Source organism: Sus scrofa, chromosome 12 (genome assembly GCF_054392235.1).
Source record: "Sus scrofa isolate SSC_HxYL_T2T_F1_AM1 chromosome 12, Sscrofa_HxYL_maternal_Yorkshire_Landrace_v2.0, whole genome shotgun sequence".
In the NCBI taxonomy this organism is placed as follows: Eukaryota; Metazoa; Chordata; class Mammalia; order Artiodactyla; family Suidae; genus Sus; species Sus scrofa.
Genome location: NC_139394.1, coordinates 18,074,736 through 18,099,052, shown reverse-complemented (window position 1 = coordinate 18,099,052; position 24,317 = coordinate 18,074,736). Strand labels below are relative to the sequence as shown.

General features: G+C 48.4%; 1 protein-coding gene across 1 annotated transcript in view; it reads right to left on the bottom strand.

Annotated features, from left to right (window-relative positions):
- Positions 1-15,648, bottom strand: part of LOC146398082 (leucine-rich repeat-containing protein 37A3-like) — a 53,058-nt gene extending 37,410 nt beyond the window's left edge. The window contains exons 1-4 of the mRNA XM_084984209.1: positions 15,261-15,648; positions 13,969-14,849; positions 11,040-11,111; positions 587-658 (exon numbers count right to left, since the gene is read on the bottom strand). Coding sequence (XP_084840335.1) covers positions 587-658; positions 11,040-11,111; positions 13,969-14,105 — 281 coding nt within the window. The 5' untranslated portion in view covers positions 14,106-14,849; positions 15,261-15,648. The remainder of the gene's footprint in view (positions 1-586; positions 659-11,039; positions 11,112-13,968; positions 14,850-15,260) is intronic.
- Between the last annotated feature and the right edge of the window lie 8,669 nt (positions 15,649-24,317).

The following is a 24,317-nucleotide window of genomic DNA, read 5'->3' as shown; positions in this document are numbered from 1 at the left end:
GGGAGGGAGTGGGAGGGATCAGGAGCTTGGGCTTATCAGACACAACCTAGAATAGATTTACAAGGAGATCCCGCTGAATAGCATTGAGAACTATGTCTAGATACTCATGTTGCAACAGAAGAAAGGGTGGGGGAAAAACTGTAACTGCAATGTATACATGTAAGGATAACCTGACCCCCTTGCTGTACAGTGGGAAAATAAAATTAAAAAAAAAAAAAAGTGGACCAAGGGCCAGATTTGACCCATGGCTCATAATAAACAAACTCAATATAAAGGGATGATAGAGGAACACTTCTAAGGTTCATGTGCGTGTCTATAATGGCTCAGGCCTCATTACCACTCTTCCTCTACAACTAAAGGGTGTTTTTCTATTTATATCTTGTCTCCATAATTTAAAAAACTTAAATGCAGGGGAGATATGTAACTAGAGATGGGCTGGGGCCCTACTCGGACTTACAGAATTGTACAGTTTTCTGGCTGGGAGAAATTGTTGCGATGATCTAACTAGAACCCATTAATTACTTTATAGATACTCTACTGTATAGCTAAGAACTCACAAGTACATATGATTAACTAATTAACTTACAAATACCGGAGGGACAGCAAGCCTTCAAAGGAATCCTTATGGAACTCGGTCAAAGCATTATCCCTGAGAACTCTGAAAAATGAAAAGGTTATTTCTGGATCAAAATGCCAAATAACTACAACTATTTACTACATAGGACTGACTCCCAGATGGGGGGAAAACGTGGGTAATGGTGCCACCTAAACACCCTAATTCTTTTCTATTCATTTATTATTATTTTTTCAAAAATGTTAATGGCCACACCCAGGCGAGGGACTGAATCCGAGTGGCAGCTGCCACCTACGCCATGGCTGCGCCAAATACTGGATCCTTTAACCCACTGTGCCTGGCCGGGGATCAAACCCTCACCGCCCAGACACCTGAGCCACCGCAGTAGGACTCTTAACCCATGGTGCCACAGCAGGAACGCCCACCCCCATTTTTTTTAATGATTTTTATTTTTTCCATTATAATGGATATACAGTGGCCTGTCAATTTCTACTCTACAGCAAAGTGAATCTGTCATACACACATGTATTCTTTTTCTCACATTATCCTCCATCATGCTCCCTCACAACCCAATTCTTATTTAACTTAGGGATGGTGATCTCTGCTCTGTCTTAATTTAATTTATTAGTATTATTATTATTTTTAAATTTTGACTGTGCCCACAGCATGTGGAAGTTCTCGGGCCAGGATTCAAACCTGCACCACAGCTGTAATCAGAACCACTGCAGTGATAACGTCAGATCCTTACCTGCTAGGCCACCAGGGAACTCCCTGCTCTGTTTTCATTTTAGCCTTTCTTCTCATGCCCTCCTTTGTGTCCTTCTCTCCCTCCCCTGCTCTCTCTCCCCTCCCCCACTCTCTCTCTCTCTCTCTCTCTCTCTCTCTCTCACACACACACACACACACACAGGAACCCATCCACTCTTCCCACCAAATCACATAGTTAATGTCTACTCTTTAGATCACGAAGTCTCTGTTACAACTCAGCGCTGGTTGGCATCAACCTTGCAGAGCTGGTTGTGCTCCTTGCTGGGGCCTGCTGCCTCTGCCTCCTGGTTCAGCTGGTGGGGGCATCAGGGGACCCCGAAGGCTGCTGAGGGGCTGAGTGTAGGCCTTGGAGTTCTGGGGCGAGTGTGGGATAAGGAAGAGCACCTGCCGGGACCCCTTGCTCCTGAGGCAGAGCTGAGAGTCCTGGGGAAACATCTCTGCCATGCTGCGGAGCTAGCAGGAGCCTCAAAAAGACAGCAACTTTTGCCTGACCGGCAGGAACTGCAGAACCCAAAGGACTGACAGTGGGAAACCCAGAGGAGACGGGATTAAGATGGCGGAATAGAAGGACTGGAGCTCAACTTCTCTCCTAAAAACAACAAAATTACAACCAAATGCTGAGCAATCTTCAACCAAATGGACTGGAAACGTTCCAAAAGATATCCCACTCCAGAAGACAAAGGGGAGGCCACATCAGGAGGTAGGAGGGGCGATTATGCCATAGAAGCAACCCTATACCTCCCGGGTGGGACGCCCCACAGACTGGAAAGGAACTGGTTCACAGAGACTCACCCACACGAGTGAGAGTTCTGAGCCCCACGTCAAGTCCCCATGCCTGGGGATCTGGCATTGGAGAAAGAGCTCCCCAAGCATCTGGCACTGAAGGCCAGTGGGGCTTGTGTGCAAGAGCTCCACGGGCCTGGGGGAAACGGAGACCCCATTCTTAAAAGGCACACACAGACTTTCACGTGCATGGGTCCCAGGGCAAAGCAAAGGCTCCAGAGGCATCTGGGTCAGACCTGACTGCAGGTCTTGGAGGATCTCCTGGAAAAACAGGGCATGAATGTGGCTTGTTGTGGGGGAAGGACATTGGAAGCAAAGCTCTTGGGACTATTCATCAGCGTGTGTTCCTCTGGAGGTGGCCATTTGGGGAAAATCTGGACCCACCCATCAACACTCAGAAGCCCCAGGCCAAACAATCCAGGTGGGATCACAGCCCCCCCACCCCACCCCCAGGCACACAACCGCCTCTAACCTCACCCAGAGACAAAGCCAGAGGGATAGAGATCAGCTCCACCTGCCAGTGGGCAGGCACCACTCCCTCCCATCAAGGGAGCCCACAGCAAGCCCCCCGGACCAACTTCAGCCACAAGGGGGGCAGACGCCAGAAGTAAGAGAGGCTACCGCTCTAGCATCTGCAAAAAAGGTCACCACACCAAAAACCTATAAAAAGGAAAAGACAGCCAACTATACTCAGAGAAGGGAGAAAGAAAACCCCCCAGAAGAACAGCCAAGGGATCTGGAGAGTCTCAGCCTCCAGGAAAAAGACTTTAGACTGTTGATGCTGAAGATGATGCAAGACATTGGAAATAAACTGGAGGCAAAGATGGACAATTTACAACAAACACTGAGCAAAGAATTACAAGATGTAAAACTTAAGCAAGAAGAGATGCAAAATACAGTTAACTGAAATAAAAAGTTCACTTAGAAGCAGCCAACAGCAGAATACAGGAGGCAGAAGAATGAATAAGCCAGGTGGAGGACAGACTAGTGGAAATCACTGATGCAGAACAGAAAAGAGAAAAAGGACGGGAAACAAATGAAGAGAGGCTCAGAGAACTCTGGGACAACGTTAAACGCTGTATCATAGGGGTGCCAGAAGGAAAAGAGAGAGAGAAAGGGACAGAAAGAATATTCAAAGAGATAACAGCCGAAAACTTCCCTAACATGGGAGAGGAACCACTCACTCAAATCCAGGAAGCACCACGAGTACCATATAAAATAAACCCAAGGAGGAACACCCCGAGACACATACTAATCAAACCGACCAAAATTAAAGACAAAGAGAAAAGACTGAAAGCAGCCGGGGAAAAGAAACAAATAACATACAAGGGAACCCCGATAAGGCTATTGGCAGATTTCTCAGCAGAAGCTCTGCAGGCCAGCAGGGAGTGGCATGACATACTTAACGTGATGAAAGGAAAAAACCTCCAGCCGAGATTACTTTACCCAGCCAGGCTCTCATTCAGATTTGAAGGAGAAATCAAAAGCTTCACAGAGAAGCAAAAGCTAAGAGAATTCAGCAACGCTAAACCAGCTTCACGACAAATACTAAAGGAACTTCTCTAGGCAGGAAAGAAAAGGCCACAACCAGAAACAAAAATACCACAAATGGCAAGGCTCACCAGCAAAGGTATAATATACAGTAAAGATACAAAATCGTCCACACACAATTATGCCACCAAAGTCAGAAGAGGAGGGCACAGATGCAGGACACTGGAGATGCCCTCGCAATTAAGAGACCAACAACGTAAAACAATCTCGCGTATGTTTAGACTCTCCTATCAAAACTTCACAGCAGCTGCAAATCAAAAATCTACAACTGATACACAAACAAATAAGAAAAACCAACTCAAATACAACACTAAAGATCGTCATCAAACCACAAGAGGGGAGCACAAGAGAAGAAGAGAAGGAAAAAGAGCAGCAAAAACAAATCCAAAGCAATTAATAAAATGGCAATAAGAACACACATACCAATAATTACCTTAAATGTGAATGGACTAAACGCCCCAGCCAAAAGACACAGACTGGCCGAATGGATACAAAAACAAGACCCACATATATGCTGTCTTCAAGAGACCCTCTTCACTTCCAGGCACATATACAAATTCAAAGAGAGAAGATGGATGAAAATATCCCATGCAAGCGGGAGTCAAAAGAAAGCTCCAGTAGCACTACTCATATCGGACAACATAGACCTTAAAATGAAGACTATTTTAAGAGACAAGGAAGGTCACTACCTAATGATCAAAGGATCAACCCAAGAAGAAGATATAACAATTTTAAGGATCTACACACCCGACATAGGATCACCACAATATGTAAGGCAACGGCTAACAACCTTAAAAGGACAAACCGACGATAACACAATCATAGTGGGGGACTTTAACGCCCCACTTACAGCAATGGACACATCATCCACACAGGAAAATCAATAAGGAAACACAGGCCCTGAATGAAGCCTTAGACCAGATGGACTTAATAGCTACTTATAGGACATGCCATCCAAAAAGCAACACACTCTTCTCAAGTGCACATGGAACAGTCTCTAAGACTGATCACATCCTGGGCTACAAATCAAGCCTCGGTAACCTTAAGAAAATTGAAATCATATCAAGCATCTTTTCCCACCACAACGTTCTATGACTGGAAATCAACAACCAGGGGGAAAAAAAAAAACCAAACTGCAAAAAACCACAAAGACGTGGAGACTAAACAACACGCTACGAAACAACCAATGGATCCCTGGAGAAATCAAAGAGGAAATTTAAAAATACCTGGAAGCAGAACACACCCTCATACCATGCACAAAAATAAACTCCAAATGGCTGAAAGACTTACATATACGACAGGACACCATCAAACTCCTAGAAGAAAACATAGGCAAAACACTCTCTGACAGCAACATCATGAATATTTTCTCAGGTCAGTCTCCCAAAGCAATAGAAATTAGAGCAAAAATAAACCCATGGGACCTCATCAAACTGAAAAGCTTTTGCACAGCAAAGGAAACCCAAAAGAAAACAGAAAGACAACTTACAGAATGGGAGAAAACAGTTTCAAATGATGCAACTGACAAGGGCTTAATCGCTAGAACATATAAACAACTTATACAACCCAACAGCAAAAAAACCAATCCATCAATGGAAAAATGGGCAAAAGACCTGAATAGACATTTCTCCAAAGAAGATATACAGATGGCCAACAAACACATGAAAAAATGCTCAACATCGCTGATTATAAGAGAAATGCAAATCAAAACTACCATGAGATATCACCTCACACCAGTCAGTATGGCCATCATTAATAAATCCACAAATAACAAGTGCTGGAGGGGCTGTGGAGAAAAGGGAACCCTCCTGCACTGCTGGTGGGAATGTCAACTGGTACAGCCACTATGGAGAACAGTTTGGAGATACCTTAGAAATCTATACATAGAACTTCCATATGACCCCGCAATCCCACTCTTGGGCATCTATCCGGACAAAACTCTACTTAAAAGAGACACGTGCACCTGCATGTTCATTGCAGCACTATTCACAATAGCCAGGACATGGAAACAACCCAAATGTCCATCGACAGATGATTGGATTCGGAAGATGGGGTATATATACACAATGGAATACTACTCAGCCATAAAAAAGGATGACATCATGCCATTTGCAGCAACGTGGATGGAACTAGAGAATCTCATCCTGAGTGAAATGAGCCAGAAAGACAAAGACAAATACCATATGATATCACTTATAACTGGAATCTAATATCCAGCACAAGTGAACATCTCCTCAGAAAAGAAAATCATGGACTTGGAGAAGAGACTTGCGGCTGCCTGATGGGAGGGGGAGGGAGTGGGAGGGATCGGGAGCTTGGGCTTATCAGACACAACTTAGAATAGATTTACAAGGAGATCCTGTGGAATAGCATTGAGAACTATGTCTAGATACTCATGTTGCAACAGAAGAAAGGGTGGGGGAAAAACTGTAATTGTAATGTATACATGTAAGGATAACCTGACCCCCTTGCTGTACAGTGGGAAAATAAAAAAAATTATAAAAAAAAAATACCCGGAAGCAAATGACAACAAAGATGCAACACTCCAAAACCTATGGGATGCAGCAAAAGCAGTTCTAAGGAAAGTTTATAGCCATACAAGCCTACCTCAGGAAACAAGAAAAAGCAAATAAACAAGCTAACTTTACATCTAAAGCAGCTCGAGAGAGAAGAACAGACAAGACCTAAAGTCAGCAGAAGCAAAGAAATCATAAAGATCGAGCAGAAATCAATGAAAGGGAAACAAAGAAAACCACAGAAAAGATCAATGCAACGAAAAGCTGGTTCTTTGACAAGATCAACAAAGCTGACAAACCCTTTAGCCAGACTCATCAAGAAAAAAAGAGAGAGGACGCCGCAAAGCAGTAAAATTAGAAATGAAAAAGGAGAAGTAACAACGCACATCACAGAAACACAAAGGATCAGAAGAGACTGCTACATGCAACTATACGCCGATAAAATGGAAAACCTAGAAGAAATGGATGCATTCTTAGAAAAGGACAATCTTCCAAGACTAAACCAAGATGAAATAGAAAAGATGAACGGCCCCATCACAAGTCCTGAAATGGAAACTGTGATTAAAACACTTCCAACAAACAAAAGTCCAGGACCAGGCGGCTTCACAGGCAAATTCCACCAAACACTCTTAGCGAAGAGCTAACACCTATTCTTCTGAAACTATTCCAAAAGATCGTAGAGGAAGGGACACTCCCAAACTCATTCCATGAGGCCACCATCAACCTGCTACCAAAACCAGACAAAGGTACCACACAAAAAACTACAGGCAAAAATCCGCAACAACATGCCAGCAAACCGCATCCAACAGTACATTCAAAAGGATTGTACATCATGACCAAGTGGGATTTATCCCAGGGATGCAAGGGTTCTTCACTATCCACAAATCCATCAGTGTGATACACCGCATTAACAAACTGAAGAAGAAAAACCATATGATCCTCTCATTAGACGCAGAAAAACCCTTGACAAAACACAACCCCCATTTCTGATTAAAAAACCCTTCAGAAAGTGGGCATAGAGGGAACCTACCTCAACATAATATGACAAACCCACAGCTAACATTACTCTCAGTGGTGAAAAGCTGAAAGAATTCCCACTGAGATCAGGAACAAGACAAGGATGTCTGCTCTCGCCACCCACTAGCATTCAACATCGTCTTGGATGTCCTAGCCACAGCAATCACAGAAGTAAAAGAGATAAAAGCAATCCAAGCTGGAAAGGAAGACGTAAAACTACCACTATCTGCAGATGACATGATACTATACCTAGAGAATGCTAAAGACTCTACCAGAAAGCTGTTAGAGCTCATCAATGAATTTGGCAAAGTCACAGATACAAAATTACCACACAGAGCTGCCCTCTCTTCTCTTTTCCCAAACGTTATTGGGAAGCCCCATACAGAACTACAGGAGGGTTAGGGCTGCACACGACGCCCTTTGACTTTTTTCCCACATTAAATTTTTTGAAAAAACTAAAATGTGGCGGTTCCCATCATGTCTCAGCAGTTAGCAAACCCGACTAGCATCCATGACGACGCAGGTTCGATCCCTGGCCTTGCTCAGTGGATCAAGGATCTGGCACTGTCGTGAGCTGTGGTGTATGTCGCAGATGCGGCTCGGACCCTGCGTTGCTGTGGCTGTGGTGTAGGCCGGCGGCAACGGCTCCGATTAGACCCCTAGCCTGGGAACCTCCATGTGCCACAGGTGCGGCCCTCAAAAGACAAAACGAACAAACAAACAAAAACGAAAATGTGCCCCAAATATACGTAACTGTTCAGTTTAATAATTACAAAACAAATCCCCTCGTGTAACACCATTCCCGTCAAGAAAGAAGACCACCAGCATCCCTTTGTTTTTCCATATATTTTAACTTTTTACACCCTTGAAATTCTACACTTATGTATAAAATCTCAATCTTTTGAGACAAGAATCCCTTGAGAATGTCATAAGCGCAATGGTCCTTTTCCCTAGGAAACTGAACTTTCTTGAATACATGCAAAGGTATGCAAGCAATTTCCATTTGTGGGCGATCCTTCTATGGCAGAGGTCTGTGAATAGAGTAGACTGAATTCAGAGGGCCGCACTTGGATGGGAAATCAAATTACATCCCAATTTTCACAAATCTCTAGCGAAAATGAGCATTTCCTTCCACTGTGAATGTAGGCAACAAACCACAGTGGACAGCAACACGGTGAATCTGGTCCCCAGGAGAAATCACAGATCATTTCATATCACACATTTGTTGCAGATCTTTTTTTTTTTACACACATCCTAATGAACATGGCAGCAGTTGCATGTACCGGTGCAGGTAAGGAACCCAAAACACAGGGGCTATGAAGTAAACGGTGGCTGTAATACAGCCTGGTGGTTCGACACAGGAGCTCAGGGTTCCAAAGGCCTTGGTTCAAATGTTGGCTCCCCCACTTCATGAAGAGAGAGACCTGAGCCAACATGCTTCATTTCACCAAGACTCAGCTTCTTCATGGGGATAATGATACCTTCCCCCACTGGGCTGTTGTGAGGAGCGCATGAACCACCGGAACCACATAATGGGCTTAGGACCCACCCTGTCCGGCACTGTCCGCAGGCCCATTCATGCAACTCCCACTACTATTGTTACTTCCCAACAATGCAAAGCTCCTCCTAAGTGAGGTCTGATTCCTGATGCTCTGTTCATGCCAGATAAACCAAATCAACCTTAGGAAGCATATTACCTTTAAATCTTGATTGCACACACATGCTCCCTCCTCTCCTGCCCCCGCAAGACTCTCATCCTCTCAATTCCTCTGTTAATACTTCTCTTGCACATATCTTGAACTATCATTTATTCTCATCGCTGCCTTGCAGTTATAATAGTTATTAGCCCTACCACTATATCTTGGGCTTTGAGTTAAGCGTAGCATATTTATTACTATATCATTAATTTTATCTTTTGCCTGTTTTTTTTTTTTTTTTTTTTTTTGTTAGGACTGCACCCATGGCATATGGAGGTTCCCAGGCTAGGGGTCAAATCGGAGCTGTGGCTGCTGGCCTAGGCCACAGTCACAACAACACAGGATCCAAGCAGCATCTGCGACCTACACCACAGCCCACGGCAATGCCAGATCCTTAACCCACTGAGCAAGGACAGGGATCGAACCTGCGTTCTCATGGATGCTAGTCAAATTGGTTTCTACTGAGCTCGCCAGGAACTCCTATATCCCTAATTTAAAAAATACTCTGAAAACCATTTCAATATAATTGGTGTCCTGTGTTTTGCTATATACTTGAACTGATTATATATTTATTGGTTGATTTTCATTTACAGAAATTTATTGCCTCTCACTTCTGTAAGTGAGAAGTCTGAGACCAAGATGTTGGCAGGGCCACGCCCTCTCTGAAGTTCCTAGGGAAGGATCTGTTCCAGGCCCCTCTCCTGATTGCTCATAGTTCTTTGACTTGTGGTAGCATAACTCCAGGGTTCATGTAGGGTTGTTTTGTCATTGTTGCTGTCTTTTTAGGGCCACACCCATGGCACATGTAGTTCCTAAGCTAGGGGTTGAATCAGAGCTGCAGCCGCCAGCCACAGCCACAGCCACAGCCACAGCCACAGCCACAGCCACAGCCACACTGCATCTGCGACCTACACCACAGTGCACCGCAACGCCGGATCCTTAACCCACTGAGTAAGGCCAGGGATCAAACCCGCATCCTCATGGATCCTAGGCGGGTTTGTTACTGCTGAGCCACAATGGGAACTCCCTACCTTATTATACAGTTAAAATCATTATCCCAAGGACAGAGCTTCTGTAGATTGCCAGAGAGATATACGTGGGGACTGGGGGTAGGTTAAGAAATCCTGCCCTGGGGAACCAGTGACCCCAAGTTAGGAACCTCTGTTTATAAGATACAAACCTCAAGCTAATTTAGAAATCCTCAAACCTCGCTAGATTCATGTTATAGTGTACCGACTCCCAAACACACGCTTTTTAAATACTGTAAATTTCAATTTAGTTTTTAAGAATGTGTAAACATATCTATATGCTCACCTGGCTCAAAATTCCAAAGGTATGGAGGACACAATCCAAGGTTTTGCTCTGACCCCTGACCCTCAGGCTACCAGCACGCTCCACTCCCCAGAGGAAACTAACGTTATCTATCTCTTGTGCCAAATGACTTTCATTTTTCTTACAAGTTTGAGAAATAAAATCTCCAAGTCAGATACCATCATGGACAATAAAAACAACATATAATGTTTAGGAAACCTGTCAATTAAAAAAAATTAGAGTTCCCATTGTGGCTCAGCAGGTTACGAACCCACCATAGTGTCTGTGAGGATGCGGGTTCAGGCCCTGGCCCTGCTCAGTGGGTTGAGGATCCAGTGTAACTGTGAGGTGCAGTGTAAGTCGCAGGTACAGCTCAGATCTCATGTTGCTGTGGCTGTGGCGTAGGCCTGCGGCTACAGCTCCAATTCAACCCCTAGCCTGGGAACTTCCATAAGCTGTGGGTATGACCCTAAGGAAGAAAGAAAGAAAGAAGGAAGGAGGGAAGGAGCGAACGAGGGAGGGAAGAGGGAAGGAGGGAAGGAAAGAAGGAAGGAGGGAAGGAGGGAAGTAGGGAGGAGGGAAGGAAGGAAGGAAGGAAGGAAGGAAGGAAGGAAGGAAGGAAGAAAGAAAGAAAGAAAGAAAGAAAGAAAGAACGGAAGAAAAACAGACAGACACACACACACATAGGATTTCAGTCAATAGATTGCTGTGAAATATGGAGAGGGAAATACTTTTCACACAGCTTCCGACCTCAAAACTCTGGACCAAGAAGGACCTTACAATGGAAGATGTTATATTCATATTTGGAGAGAATATACTCACAGTGTCTCAACCCACTGGAATGCCTTCCATGTATTTCCATCAATGTAAGAAATAGCGTTTCCTTGGAAATCTCTGTGAAGAAACACAGTTCATAACTTTAATAGGCAGCAAAAGAATAAAGAGGATAAGTAAGAGCATCATGGCCACCTTGTGGGGACTATTCAAATGCAGAAAGGACCAGCTTTCTAATTTCCGCAGCTTTGCAGCTTCCAAGTGGGCACCGTTAGTAAAGACGCAATGCGAGGCCACTGGCACCAACAATGAGGCATTACCTCGGAACCTGACTTCCTATCTGTCCGATTCCTTGGATAGATAATGCCAATTACTCTGAATGTAAGTTTCTTCCCCCCAGTCACCTCAAATGACTCCTCCTGGGAGTTCCTGTCATGGCTCAGCAGAAACAAATCCGACTAGTATCCACGAGGATGCAGGTTCGATCCCTGGCCTCGCTCACTCGGTTAAGGATCCGGCGTGCGCCGCGTAGGTCGCAGACACGGACGGCTTGGATCTGGTATTGCTTTGGCAACTGTAGCCCTGATTCGACCTCTAGCCTCGGAACTTCCATGTGCCGCAGGTGTGGCCCTAAGAAGCAAAATAAATAAATAAATAAAAACTGAAATGACTCCTTCTACAAATCAATGAGAACAAAACAGCAAAAATGTATCAGTACCAGCAAAACAAAGAAATCCTAAGTCAGGCAACACCCACGCTTTGGCTCAGTGGCCTCTGAATCTCTCCAGGTAGTAGAAGGGTAAAGGCAGTCAGAAATTAGAGGGACCAGTACGGAAATCTCTCTCAGACATATTGCACAGGAAAAAGCACACTGAACAAGGAGGAAAGTCATGAGCTCACTGGGGAAAAACAAAAAGGAAAGAGACTGGAAGGTAAGACATACATCCAAAGAGTAACGGGAGTTTTCTTATGCATGGGGTGGGATAAGTCCAGACAGATACCTGTAGGCCCATCTGCCTAGGGGACAGTTCCACTCAAACAGAAGCCTCCTGACTGCTTTATGCTCACCAGTACCCGAGGCCCAAAACTCCGCTCGCCTCCCTCCAACGGGTTCTCCTTCCAGACTGCTGTGTTTCCACCGGTTACACCATCCCTCGCATCAACATACGAGATTTTCCCTTTCCTGGACTCCCCGCCCCAGCTCCAGTCAACCGCTAAATCTTGGCAGTTCTTCCTTCGTGGTGCTCTCAGCAGTTCCTTTCTACTCCCATCACACCCACTCCAACTGCTCACTTTACTCCTAGATTTCACTGCAGCATTCACTTTGGTCTCCCTGAATTCACCTTTTCCCCTCTAGATCACTCTGCATATGGAACCGAAAATAATCCCCTTGTTTCCATCATCTGTGCCTCTTGCTTAGAAACTTTCCATGGCACCCGTATCTTAAGGGCGTTAACTTCCAAACCTCCGTGGCCGACAGTCAAGGGTTTTCCATAACCACATCTTTCGCTGTTGCCTGACCCAGTTCTTGGCAGCCAGACGGATCGATGAAATCCTGATCGCCGCGACAGCCACACTGAGGCCTGAACTGTACCCACTACTTTTTCTCTAACAACGCACAGCTAATCTTTAAGTCCCAGCCAAAGTTTCAGCTTATCCATGCAGCTGTCCCTGACCGCCACACCCCAGTGAGGACCGGAGCTGGATGCGTTATGGTACCTTTCTATAGCTCTTCTAACACCTCATTATATATCGCCGCCCTTTTAAAGGCATAGTCCTCTTCTTCCCACACATCATTGTCCTGTTCTGGAGACAACGCCATACTTCCGTGGCTCTCACAGTATTTAGCCCTGATTTGGCACAAAATGGGTACCACATAGAGAAAGCCAGGTGACAAAGAGGCGTTCGAGATATAACAGAGGGACTCAATAATCACAACAATAGCTAACAATTGGGAGTCCCTTTGTGGCTCAGTGGTTAACAAACCCAACCGGTATCCATGAGGATGAGGGTTCAACCCCTGACCCCGCTCAGTGGGTTAAGGATCCGGGGTTGCCGTGAGCTGCACTATACGTCTCAGACATGGCTCACATCCCGCGTCGCTGTGGCTGTGCTGTAGGCTGACAGCTGGAGCTCTGAATCGACCCCTAGCCAGGGGACTTTCACGTGCTGTGGGTGTGGCCACAGGAAAAAAATAACTAACAATCAAATATATGCTAGGCACTGACATGAAAGCTTCACCTGTCTTTACTCATCTAAACTGCCCAACACGTCTGGACTCTGTGAGATGGTGACTATGATAATTCCCATTTTGCAGATGCGGAAAGTAAGTCAAAAAGCTAATAAATGACTGACCTGGGTTCAAACCCACAAAGTCTGGTTCCAGAATCCCCACTCTTAAGCCCTTTGTTGTGTTCTCACCCATGACATGGGGAAAGGGACACGTTACTGTGAAGAGGATGGAGCAAAGGCAGGAGAAGAGGAGATGTTAACGAACTAATGGGGTAAAAAATGGAGAAGGAGAAAGAATAAGGGCAATCATATGGAACAGACTGGAGAAGAGGGAACAACAGTGAAAAGAACGAAGATAGGGAATCGCTGACAAACAAAAAGAGAAAACAGAAAGTCAGTCAACATGGGCTGGGGAGATGAGAAAGACCTGGAAGAGAGGCTGCCATGCCAGGCGGGATGCAGAGAACAAATGAGGAAAGGCAATTCTTGGAATTCCGTCGTGGCTCAGAGGAAACGAAGCTGACTAGCATCCATGAGGACGCAGGTTCCGTCCCTGGCCTCACTCAGTGGGTTAAGGATCCGGTGTCGCCATGAGCTGTGGTGTAGGTCGCAGATGCGGCTCAGATCTGGCGTTGCTGTGGCTGTGGTGTAGGCCGGGAGCTCCAGCTCCGATTCCACCCCTAGCCTGGGAGCCTCCATATGCCACTGGCGCCCCCCCCCCAAAAGGAAAAAAAACCGTTCTTACAAGATGGTGAAGGTGTGGTTGTGGCTCTTGGGCCCTAGAACAGGCACACTGCGGAGCCTCTGATTTGGGCTGAGTCCAGTGCACGACAGCGTCTCATTTCTGCAGGTACACAGCTCACATATGCTCTGTGATGACATTCTGTTCTGACTGCTCCTTTTCTGGGGGGTATTGGGCGGAGTGCACCACCGAAGACTGCGCGGAAGGAAGGATTGTCTCAGTTGACCCTGGTTGAGAAGTTATGCTAACAGGTGGAGCTGTGACTTGAGTCAGGCCTGGGTAAGGAAGTGTCACCGCAGGGTATTCTGGAGCGGGAGATGTCGTCTCTTGCAGGACTGTAGAAGGTTCAGCCTCTGCAGTAGGGCGTTGAGTGGTGGTAGGCTCCTGACCTTGATCCTCACTTGGAGCTGGAACTGTCACCTCCTGATGCAATGGCTCTGGAGGCTGAGGTGGGGCCTCCTCCAGGACTGGAGGAGTTTCAGACTCCTCAGGGCTCTCTGGGGCCTGCAATAAGGCATGCTGCTGGACTGGAGAAGGTTCAACCTTTTTAGTGACCTCTGGAGTTACGGTAAGGGCCAGATCCAGAGGTGTCACAGTGACACTGTGCCAGCCTGACTGCTGAGCTTCATTTACCCTATGACGTGCTGATGGCTGCCCTCCAGCCTCCTTAAGTGTCTCCGAAGCTTGAGCTAGGAGGGCCTCCTGAAGGCTTGAAGTTTCCATTTCCTCAGGGGTCTCTGGAGGCTGAAACAGAGCCTCCTGCTCAAGTGGAGGTGATTCTACCTCTTCTGTGGGCTGTGGATGCTGAGCAGGGGCCTCTTCCTGGAGTGAGGATTCCACCTCCTCAGGGGGCTCAGTAGGTGGATCTGGGTCCTCTACAAAATCTGTAGGTAGATTAGGATAAAAGACACTCACACCGGGATCGAAATGATTATCCTGCCACTGTTCCAGCTGCTGAGTTTCTTCAGACTGACCCCTAGTGCCAACACTAAGTTTGGCAAGCTGTCGGTGCTGAAACAGATCTTTCTTCTAGTTTGGGGGTGAAACAACAAATTTGCTTGGTTTTGAACTCTTGCTACCTAGAGGTGGAACAAGTATTGCAAATAATTGGTGATCTTCAGCCTGATCTGGACCTACCCTCTCAACCTTCCTTTGGAGTACAGGCAGAACTAAGCCCTGACTCTGATCCCAACCTAGCACTAGAGGCACCTCTGGGAAATTCTGATGCTGCCTTAGCCTGTCATTCAGATGCTGCTGGTCAACAGAAAAGTGATCTGGCCTTGCAGGCAACTCACCAACTGAATCCAAGTCCGGGTCTGGAACGAAAGTCTCCGTTACCTCCTGACTGGGCGGGGCGAACATCTGGGCTGGAGAGGAGGCCGTCGAGTAAGCCAAGCCCCCCGGCTCTGCCGAGGGTGCAAGCACATGGGGCGAGTCCAGTGAGCGTTCAGAGGTCAGCCCTGGGGGGTCGGAGGTCAGGGGGACATGGTCCAGGGCCCAGTCCGACGCCTGAGCTACCTGGACCAGAAGCCACAACGGTGGCCACGAAAGGAGGAGCAGCGGGGACCAAAGGTAAAGGCGCGACATGACGGGACGTTCCCTGAGCGGGAGCTGAACCACTAAGGCAGCGCCCTGTCAGCAACCGTGTGCCCCGTCCTCCGCCTCACCTCACCCGGCTTAGTTGGGCCGTCTCCAGGCAGCCCCCCCTTACTTAAGTTCGCTCTCCTTGGGCCCCTCTAGGCACGCCCCCTTTCATTGCGTTCCCTTTCGTCTCGCCGCCATAGTCTCGCCGCCATAGTTCCGTTCCCTGAGTTCCGCCCCCTCGTTAGGTTTCAGGCCCCCCCCCCCCGGCCCCGGAGCCAAGCTGCGCCTCCCGCCTCCCTCCCCAGAGAGCCTTTCTCCCAGGGTCCGGAGGACCCTCCCCCTTGCAAAGGCAACAGTTCTCCCCTGCGCAGCCCCCTCCCCAGCCCCTTGCCCTCCCCAGCCCCGCGGTGCCGCCCCTCCCATCCGCCCTGGCCCCCACAACTGGGCAGGATGGGGGCTGCCGCCAAGAGCCGCCCTCGACTCCAGAGGCCTCGGGGTGGCGGGGTGGGAGGTGCAGAGCTTCCCAAGGAAGCCGCAGGGCCTAGCGTTCCAGGAAATTCAAACATGCTAGTCCAGTTCTGGTCGTTTGAATGCCACCTCCTCAAAGGGAGACCTGAGAGACATTCTTCCTCCCCTTGGCCACACTGTTTCCAAGAGAAGTAGCGGACCTGCAAAATGAGCACCAGTCAGGGTGCCAGCAGGGGAACACACCTCACAGGTGGCAGTTATGAAAATGTTGCCATTTCCTCTAAGCTCTCCGTATCCATGTCCCGTTACTAATTCACCACTGTCCTATTAGGGGTTACCACTGACTCAGTGATGACTCCAACACTTCCGTAGGAGGGGTTTTGGGGGGTGGGGGGGGGTGGGCAGTGAATGGCCCTTTACACTATTCGCCTGGGAAAACGTCCCCATCCACTTGCCTCAAGCCAGCCATTAACCTAGAAAAGCATTTCAGTGCCGCTTTTCAGAGGTCTACTGTGGGTGCCCACATGAAGACACTTCAGATGTGAAGTTTGGAAATGCTGTAACCAGCACCCAGTTTACTTCCTTCCTACTCCTTTTAATACTCTATCTAATTTTAGTCCTTTTTAATTGGCTGGCACACCTTCTAACATCCAAACTCCAAGAGAGGAGTTTCATCTTAATCCCAGTGTCTAGCACACAATGGTTTGGTTTGGCTTGGTTTGGCTTGGTTTGGTTTGGTTTGGTTTAAGAGCTGCACCTGAGGCATATGGAAGTTCCCAGATCTAATCAGAGCTGCAGCTGCTGGCCTACACCACAGCCACAGCAACGCAGGATCCGAGCCACGTCTGCGACCTACGCCACAGCTCAGGGCAATGCTGCATCCTTAACCCTGCTGAGCGAGGCCCGGGATGGAACCCACCTCCTCAGCGATGCTCGTCGGGGTCGGGTCTGTTACCGCAGAGCCACAGCAGGAACTCCCCACACATAATGGTTTTTAAATGGAATTGATTCTAAGACTGGCCTCATTTAGGAATGGATCTGTTATTATAATCAGGTTTCACAAATCTTTAGCCTCAGTACTGAATCCTTTCCTCTCCCGTTTTACATTTCTTAAAGCCCAAATTGGGTATCTTCGAAGTTCCTTAACCGATTTGATTTACACGGAATTAAGTATTTTGCACAGGAAAAACTTTCAAAAAATGTTTACATTTGTTCAGAACATAGCCACCTTTTCTTTCTCTGCTTTCTTCCCTTCAGAACAAACTTTGCAACATTGGGGTGAGTTAAATACACAGAAATCTAGTTGCAAATTAAGTTCTCAGGGATGTGAAACACACTTTTTGCTCCTTAAAAGGAAAACAACCCAGGAGTTCCCGTCGTGGCTCAGCAGTAATGAACCCGGCTAGGATCCAAGAGGATGCGGTTTCAGTCCCTGGCCTTGCTCAGTGGGTCAAGGATCCGGCATTGCCATGAGCTGTGGTGCAGGTCGCAGATGGGGCTTGGATCTGATGTTGCTGTGGCTCTGGTGTAAGCCGGAAGCTATAATTCCAATTTGACCCCTAGCCTGGGAACCTCCATATGCCGCGCGTGGGGCGCTTAAAAAAAAAAAAAAAAAAGACAAAAGACATATGAGTTACTAAGATCCAGGTAGTACACCTTATTTGAAAGGCATTAATAGTTTTCCAACACTGGAGCCATAATCACACTGAAAGCCATAGTTCCTTTGTTCCCAAATCCCTGGGATTCTGTCTGGGGGAGTTCTAAAAGCCCTGTGTCTTCTCCTGGGTCCGCAGCTGTAGAAGTACACTGAAGGCCCTCAGTCCTGCTCTCCAAATTTCAAAGAAGAGGTCAGAGCCCTCGCTAAGCACCTGGAAGGTGGGTACCCCTGTTACCCCCCATAGGGACCTCCCATAAGGGAGGTTAAGTGACTTGGGGGCCCGAGCCCACACAACTCTTTAGGGGTAGAAGCTGGGTTCTCACCCGGCTCTTTCTGATTCTAGTTGGAGAGGGAGGTAGTTCAGTGGCAGAGCGAGTGAGCTCTGGAGCCAGACGTGCTTAGTTCTGAATCTCAGCTCTACTCCACAGTGCAGTGTTTGCTGGGCTTTCCCTAAAACAGTGCAGGGTCCAGGGCAACACAAGTGGCTAAGACAACTGCTACGGGGTCGTGATTTTTCATAGGCCCCTGGGGATGGCATTGAAGATGGAAACTTGTGAATTGAATTTGATCCATCCTCAGAAAAGAGGAGTCACAACGCCCTCTGGCCCCTTGGCCTCAGGCACAGGGGGCCAGAGTGTGTGACTTCAGGGAAGTTCCAGAAATTCACTGAGCCTCGGCTCCTCATCTGCACACTGGGGGAAACATCAGGTGAAATAAGGTAATATCATTAGGACAGTTTCTGGTCTGCTGTAAGCTCTGGAAGTTCCAGCTAATTCTCATCAGTCCCTGCTTTCACTGCTCCTCTGACCACTGGAGTGAGATCTGTTCTTGTCTGGACACAGATGCAGCTTTGCTTGGATCTGACTGAAATCATCAAACCAGTATTAATGCAATCATCTCTCTCAACGCTGGGATAGCCAGTATTCTCCCGGATTCTTTTCCTTTTCTCTTTCTTTCTTTTTGTCTTGGCCTCCCCGTGTGGCATATGGAGTTCCCAGGCCAGGGATCAGATCCAAGCCACAGTTGTGGCCTATGACACAGATGCAGCAACACCAGATCCTTAACCCACTGTGCTGGGGATTGAACCTGGGTCCCAGCGCTCCAGAGATACCACCGATCCTGTTGTGTCACAGCAGGAACTCCTCTCCTGGATTCTGTTGTAGGATGCTGGCTCTTCCCACTCTCTTTTTAAAAATGGATTCAGGGAGTTTCCGTCGTGGCTCAGTGGTTAATGAATCCAACTCGGAACCATGAGGTTGCGGGTGCGATCCCTGGCCTCTCTCAGTGGGCTAAGGATCTGGCGTTGCTGTGAGCTGTGGTGTAGGTGGCAGACGGCTCGGATCCCTCGTTGCTGTGGCTGTGGCACAGGCCCTCGGCTACCGCTCCACCCAGACCCCTGGCCTGGGAACCTCCATATGCTGGGAATGCGGCCCTAGAAAAATACACAAAGACCAAAAAATTTTAAAAAAGGATTTAGGGGAGTTTCCGTCGTGGCACAGCAGAAACGAACCCGACTAGGAACCCTGAGGTTTCAGGTTGGACCCCTGGTCTCATTCAGTGGGTTAAGGATCCAGCATTGCTGTGGGCTGTGCTGTAGGTTGCAGAGGCAGATAGGATCTGGTGTTGCTGTGGCCCTGGCGTAGGCCGGCAGCTATAGCTCCGATTAGAAGGAAAAAAACCACAAAATAATGAACTGGGAAAAAGAAACACCAAAAACCCAAAAGGCGTACTACTTGCATATTTTGGAGTACTAAGTGAAATGAAACGGTGCTAAAACCCAAGGACACACAGCAGTTCCTTGTCCCTGACCAGTTCCTTGCCCATCTCCCTGAGCCAGCTCAGTGGGCCTGGTTACTTCTAGGGAGCTGGTTTTTAGGCGCTCCCCCCCACCCCAGCTTTTTTGTCTGTTTTAGGGCTGAACCCACAGCATATGGAGGTTCCCAGGCTAGGGGTTGAATCCGAGCCTACACCATGTGGGATCCAAGCCAAGTCTGCGACCTACACCACAGCTCACGGCGACACCGGAGCCTTAACCCACTGAGTGAGGCTAGGGATCAAACCTGCATCCTCATGGATACTAGTCAGATTTGTTTCTGCTGAGCCATGACAGGAACTCCTTCCCTCCCCCCTCCCCTTTTTTTGTCTTTTTGCCTTTTGTGGGGCCACTCCTGTGGCATATGGAGGTTCCCAGGCTAGGGGTCCAATCGGAGCTGTGGCCACTGGCCTATGCCAGAGCCAGAGCTATGAGGGATCCCAGCCGTGTCTGCGACCTGTACCACAGCTCACGGCAATGCCAAATCCTTAACCCACTGAGCAAGGCCAGGGATCGAACCCACAACCTCATGGTTCCTAGTCGGATTCATTAACCACTGAGCCACGACGGGAACTCCTCCCCCCTTTTTGGCCACACTCTCAGCACACAGAATTTCCTGGGCCAGGGGTTGAACCCACACCACAGCAGTGACCTGAGCTGTGACAACACCAGATCCTTATCCTGCTGAGCCACAAGGGAACTCCAAGGGAGTGAGGTCCAGCTGAGTTTTCTGGTGCTTTTCTCCACGTCTCTTTGCACATCCAATTCTCGATTTATCCGTTTTAGTCCCTGTCTGTTGAATTCCTAGTAACATGGGCGAGGGCTGCTTCTTTTACAGTCTCACCCCCAGTCCATTCTTGAGGTTCAGGATGTCACTATTTCCAGATAAAAATGGATAGTGTTTATGAAATCGTGGCCATGTAGACACTGTTCTCCGTCGAGCTTAATAATTACACTCGCTCCCCGGCCTGAGACTCTGGGTGTTTCCCTTCCCCTCCCCTCTCCCTGCACTATCTGCTGCTGTCACGTCCTCTGCTCTCCTCCAGGGCTCTGGCTTCGCACTTAAGCGCGCGTCTCGCTCCGAGCCCGCTCTTCCAGGGTCTGTCCCGCTAGTCACACAGCCGCCAGCCTGGACCCTCCCCTCGCTGCCTCCTGGGTTGGGCCTTGTCCTGGCTCCCTGCTCTTCGTGCTCTCCTTACTCTCGCTCTGTCGGAACACATCCCCAGTTAAGAATCCCTAACTCACATCCGAAAACAGAATGGTCTTTGGACCTCCTCCTGATTGTTCCAACTTGAGTATCGATTAACGGGGCCAAAAATGCATAAGGACCACAAATTACCGGGAAGGCACTACTGCTTTCAAATGGATTGTGTTTTACTTAGCACAATGGCATCTCAGAACATGTGAAAACCTGTTGAGAGTGGAGGCTTGGGAGTTCCTGTTGTGGCTCAGGGGTTAAGAACTCAACATAGGACTTCCCTCGTGGCTCAGTGGGTTAAGGACCCAATGTTGTTACTGCTGGGGCAGAAGTTCAACCCCTTGCCCAGGAATTTCCACATGCCACAGCTGCAGAAAGAAAGAAAGAAAGAAGGAAAGAAAGAAAGAAGGAAGGAAGGAAGGAAGGAAGGAAAGAAAGAAAGGAAGATAGAAAGAAGGAAAGAAAAAGAACAGAGGGAGGGAGGGAAGGGAAGGAAAAGACCACAACATAGGATCCCTGGCCTCACTCAGTGGGTTAAGGATCCGGTGTTGCTGCAAGCTGATGGGTCACAGATGCAGCTCGGATCCAGCATTGCTGTGGCTGTGGCATAGGCCGGCAGGTGCAGCTTGGATTCAACAGCTAGCCGGGGAGCTTCCATATGCCACAGGCACCAAAAAGAAGAAAAGAGTCGAGGCTTGAGAGTTAGTTCAATCTAGCTTCAACCTCCGATCCTCCATTTGCCACCTCATGCCCTTGACTTCTGGTAACAGAGCCTCCCCTGCTCCCTGTGATTAAGTGGGCTCTGAAGTACTGGTTTAAGGCCCCACTGAGCATGGCTGGCCAGTCATGGTCTCCTGCTGGACACATGGTCCAAAGGTGTGGAGTTGGGAGTTCCCGTGTGGCTCGGTGGGTTAAGGATCCGGCACGGTCACTGCTGTGGCACGGGTTGCTGCTGGGATGCGGGTTCTTTCTGGCTCGGGAACTTCCGCATGCCACAGGCGTGGCCCAAAGCAATGAGAAGACCCAGAGAAAAACCAAATAAAAACAAAGGCGTGCGGAGTTCCCACTGTGGGACGGTGGGTTTAGACTGCAACTGCAGCCGCTTGGGTCCCTGCAAAAGTGCGGGTTTGATCCCTGGCCTGGAGCAGTGGGTGAAAGGAGCTGAGACTTGACTCAGTCTCTGGCCTGGGAACCTCCATGTGTCATGAGTGCGGCCATCAAAAAAGAAAAGGGAAGAAAACGGTCCGGCGTTGGAATGACTGACGACCATCTTCGCGGTCATGGGGCACGAGTCCTCTGGAGGCGGAAGCCACGGCAGAGGAGAGCACAGATGGGGAGAGGACGACGTGGTCTGCGCCCTGGAAGCAGCCGGCTCTAAGCCCGCAGGCTTCCTGGGGAGATGAGCTGACAGACTGTATGCCATCTGCGGTTCACGCATATTTGGTTGGATTTCTTCCACTTGGAACGTAAAGAGTGCTGACTAACAAGTTACCGTTGTGAACCTGGGCAAGGTTTTCACCCCCTCATCTCACCCCCAAGTCTCGGTTTCCTCCTCTGTTGGAGGGGGGAGTAAGATCTACCTCACAGGTAGCCGCAAGATCTCCAGGAGGTGGGAGTTCCCCTTGTGGCACAGTGGTTAACGAATCCGACTAGGAACCATGAGGTTGCGGGTTCAATCCCTGGCCTCGCTCAGCGGGTTAACCGATCCTGCCTTGCCGTGAGCTGTGGTGTAGGTCACAGATGGGGCTCCGATCTGCCTTTGCTGTGGCTCTGGCGGAGGCCGGTGGCTACAGCTCCCATTAGACCCCTAGCCTGGGAACCTCCATATGCCATGGGTGGGGCCCTAGAAAAGGCAAAAAATAAATCAAATAAAAGCATTCTTCGGCTGCATGTTCCCCCGCCCCCATTCCCTCCTTAACTGGCCTGGATACAGGGGAGGAGCAGGATCCTCTTTCCCTATCACCCCGAGTCTCAAACTCGCTCAGGAGGCAGGGCGCTTCTCTCTGTGACGGAACCAGGAATAAACTTATATTAGCCACGGGTCCTAGGACTGCCGCTTATTCATGCTGAATACAATCACAACCATCTGCACACCTTTCTCCCGGAAGAAAAAAAAAAAGGGCTGTCGGCAGTGCTTGACAGCTGGTTGTTTTTCCTTGAAAACAACCCCTTGCTACTTACTGCTTCACTTTGCGGTCAGTGAGCTCACAGAGCAGAGAGAGGGTGGCAGGAGCTCAAAGTCTACACTGTGAAAAAAATTAAATGTGAGATCATAACATCCACGTACTTCTTTTGTTTTAGGCTGAATGCAAAGGAAGTCTCCTGGGACTCACTGTCCTAGGACAGTGACCCATATGGGGATTCGTAATTCCCAGGGCCTTTTTGTTTTTATTTAACTTTTTTAAAAACTTTTTTTCTTTTCTTTTTATGGCTACACCCGTGGCGTATGGTTATTCCTGGGCTAGGAGTCGAATTGGAGCTGTAGCTGCCAGCCTACGCCACAGCCACAGCAACGCGGGATCCGAGCCGCGTCTGCCACCTACACCACAGCTCACGGCAACGCCAGATCCTTATTAACCCACTGAGCGAGGCCAGGGATTGAACCCGCATCTTCATGGATACTAGTCGGGTTGGTTAACCGCTGAGCCATGATGGACACTCCAAAATGCACTTTCCATCCACATGCTCCGTGCCTGGAATTCAGTGGTGATGGCGGCATTCTTTAGCGTTAACCAGGACTCCCTTTCCTTCCGTAAAGGGCGAAGTCTGCAGGGCAAGAAACAATCAACACAGAGCATCTGGGGCAAGCTTTGCTTTTGCCCCGTGAGAGGGACGAAGAGATGGTGAGAGGGGTCCACCCCAACAGATTCTAGGCAGATTATAAAAGCCCCCGAAGAAAATGTTAGACTCCTTTTATGACATGAGGAGACAGCGGCCTGGCTTCCAAAACCTGCTCCCCAAAAGCCCTGAGGAGAGGACGGGCAGACACGGCGGCAGACTGTCCACACGCCGCCTACTCTTCCCAGCCCTTGCCGCCTTCTCCCCTGCACTCTCGCCTTCCTCTTGACTTATAAAACTCTTCATAGTAAATAAATAGATACGGTCTTTAATTACACATCAGGGTTTCCCGTCTTTCCCAGTGCTTCTGTCTCCAAGGAGACAAGACAGAAAAGCAGAGTCGGGTGAGACTGGCTTCTGCTTTTGGTTTGGCCACCGGGGCCCGAAGTTGGTCTCCTTCCTCTATAAAACGGGGTGCGGATCTCACCCGCACAGGGTTGTTGGAATTCAATCAGACACCACACGGAAAACTCTTCACCCTGCGCTTGGCATAAATCAGCGCTAAGTTGGTGCCACAGACACGGTGGTCAAATCTATCAAAGGCTCTGCTTGAGGCATCAGGCTCTGAAGGCGCTTTCCCGCCACAAGACTATAAAAAAAATACTGCCTCCGTTTTTTTTCTGATACTCTTATACCCTTTTTTTTTTTTTCACATTTATGGCAATATGTTTACTTAAGGTGAGAAATGGGGACCTGCTATTATTTCCCCCCCCCAAGCCGTTAGGTAGCTCTTCTATTACCATGTATTCATTTTCTTCCACGGATCAGAGTATGAAAACACGACACTGCAAAAG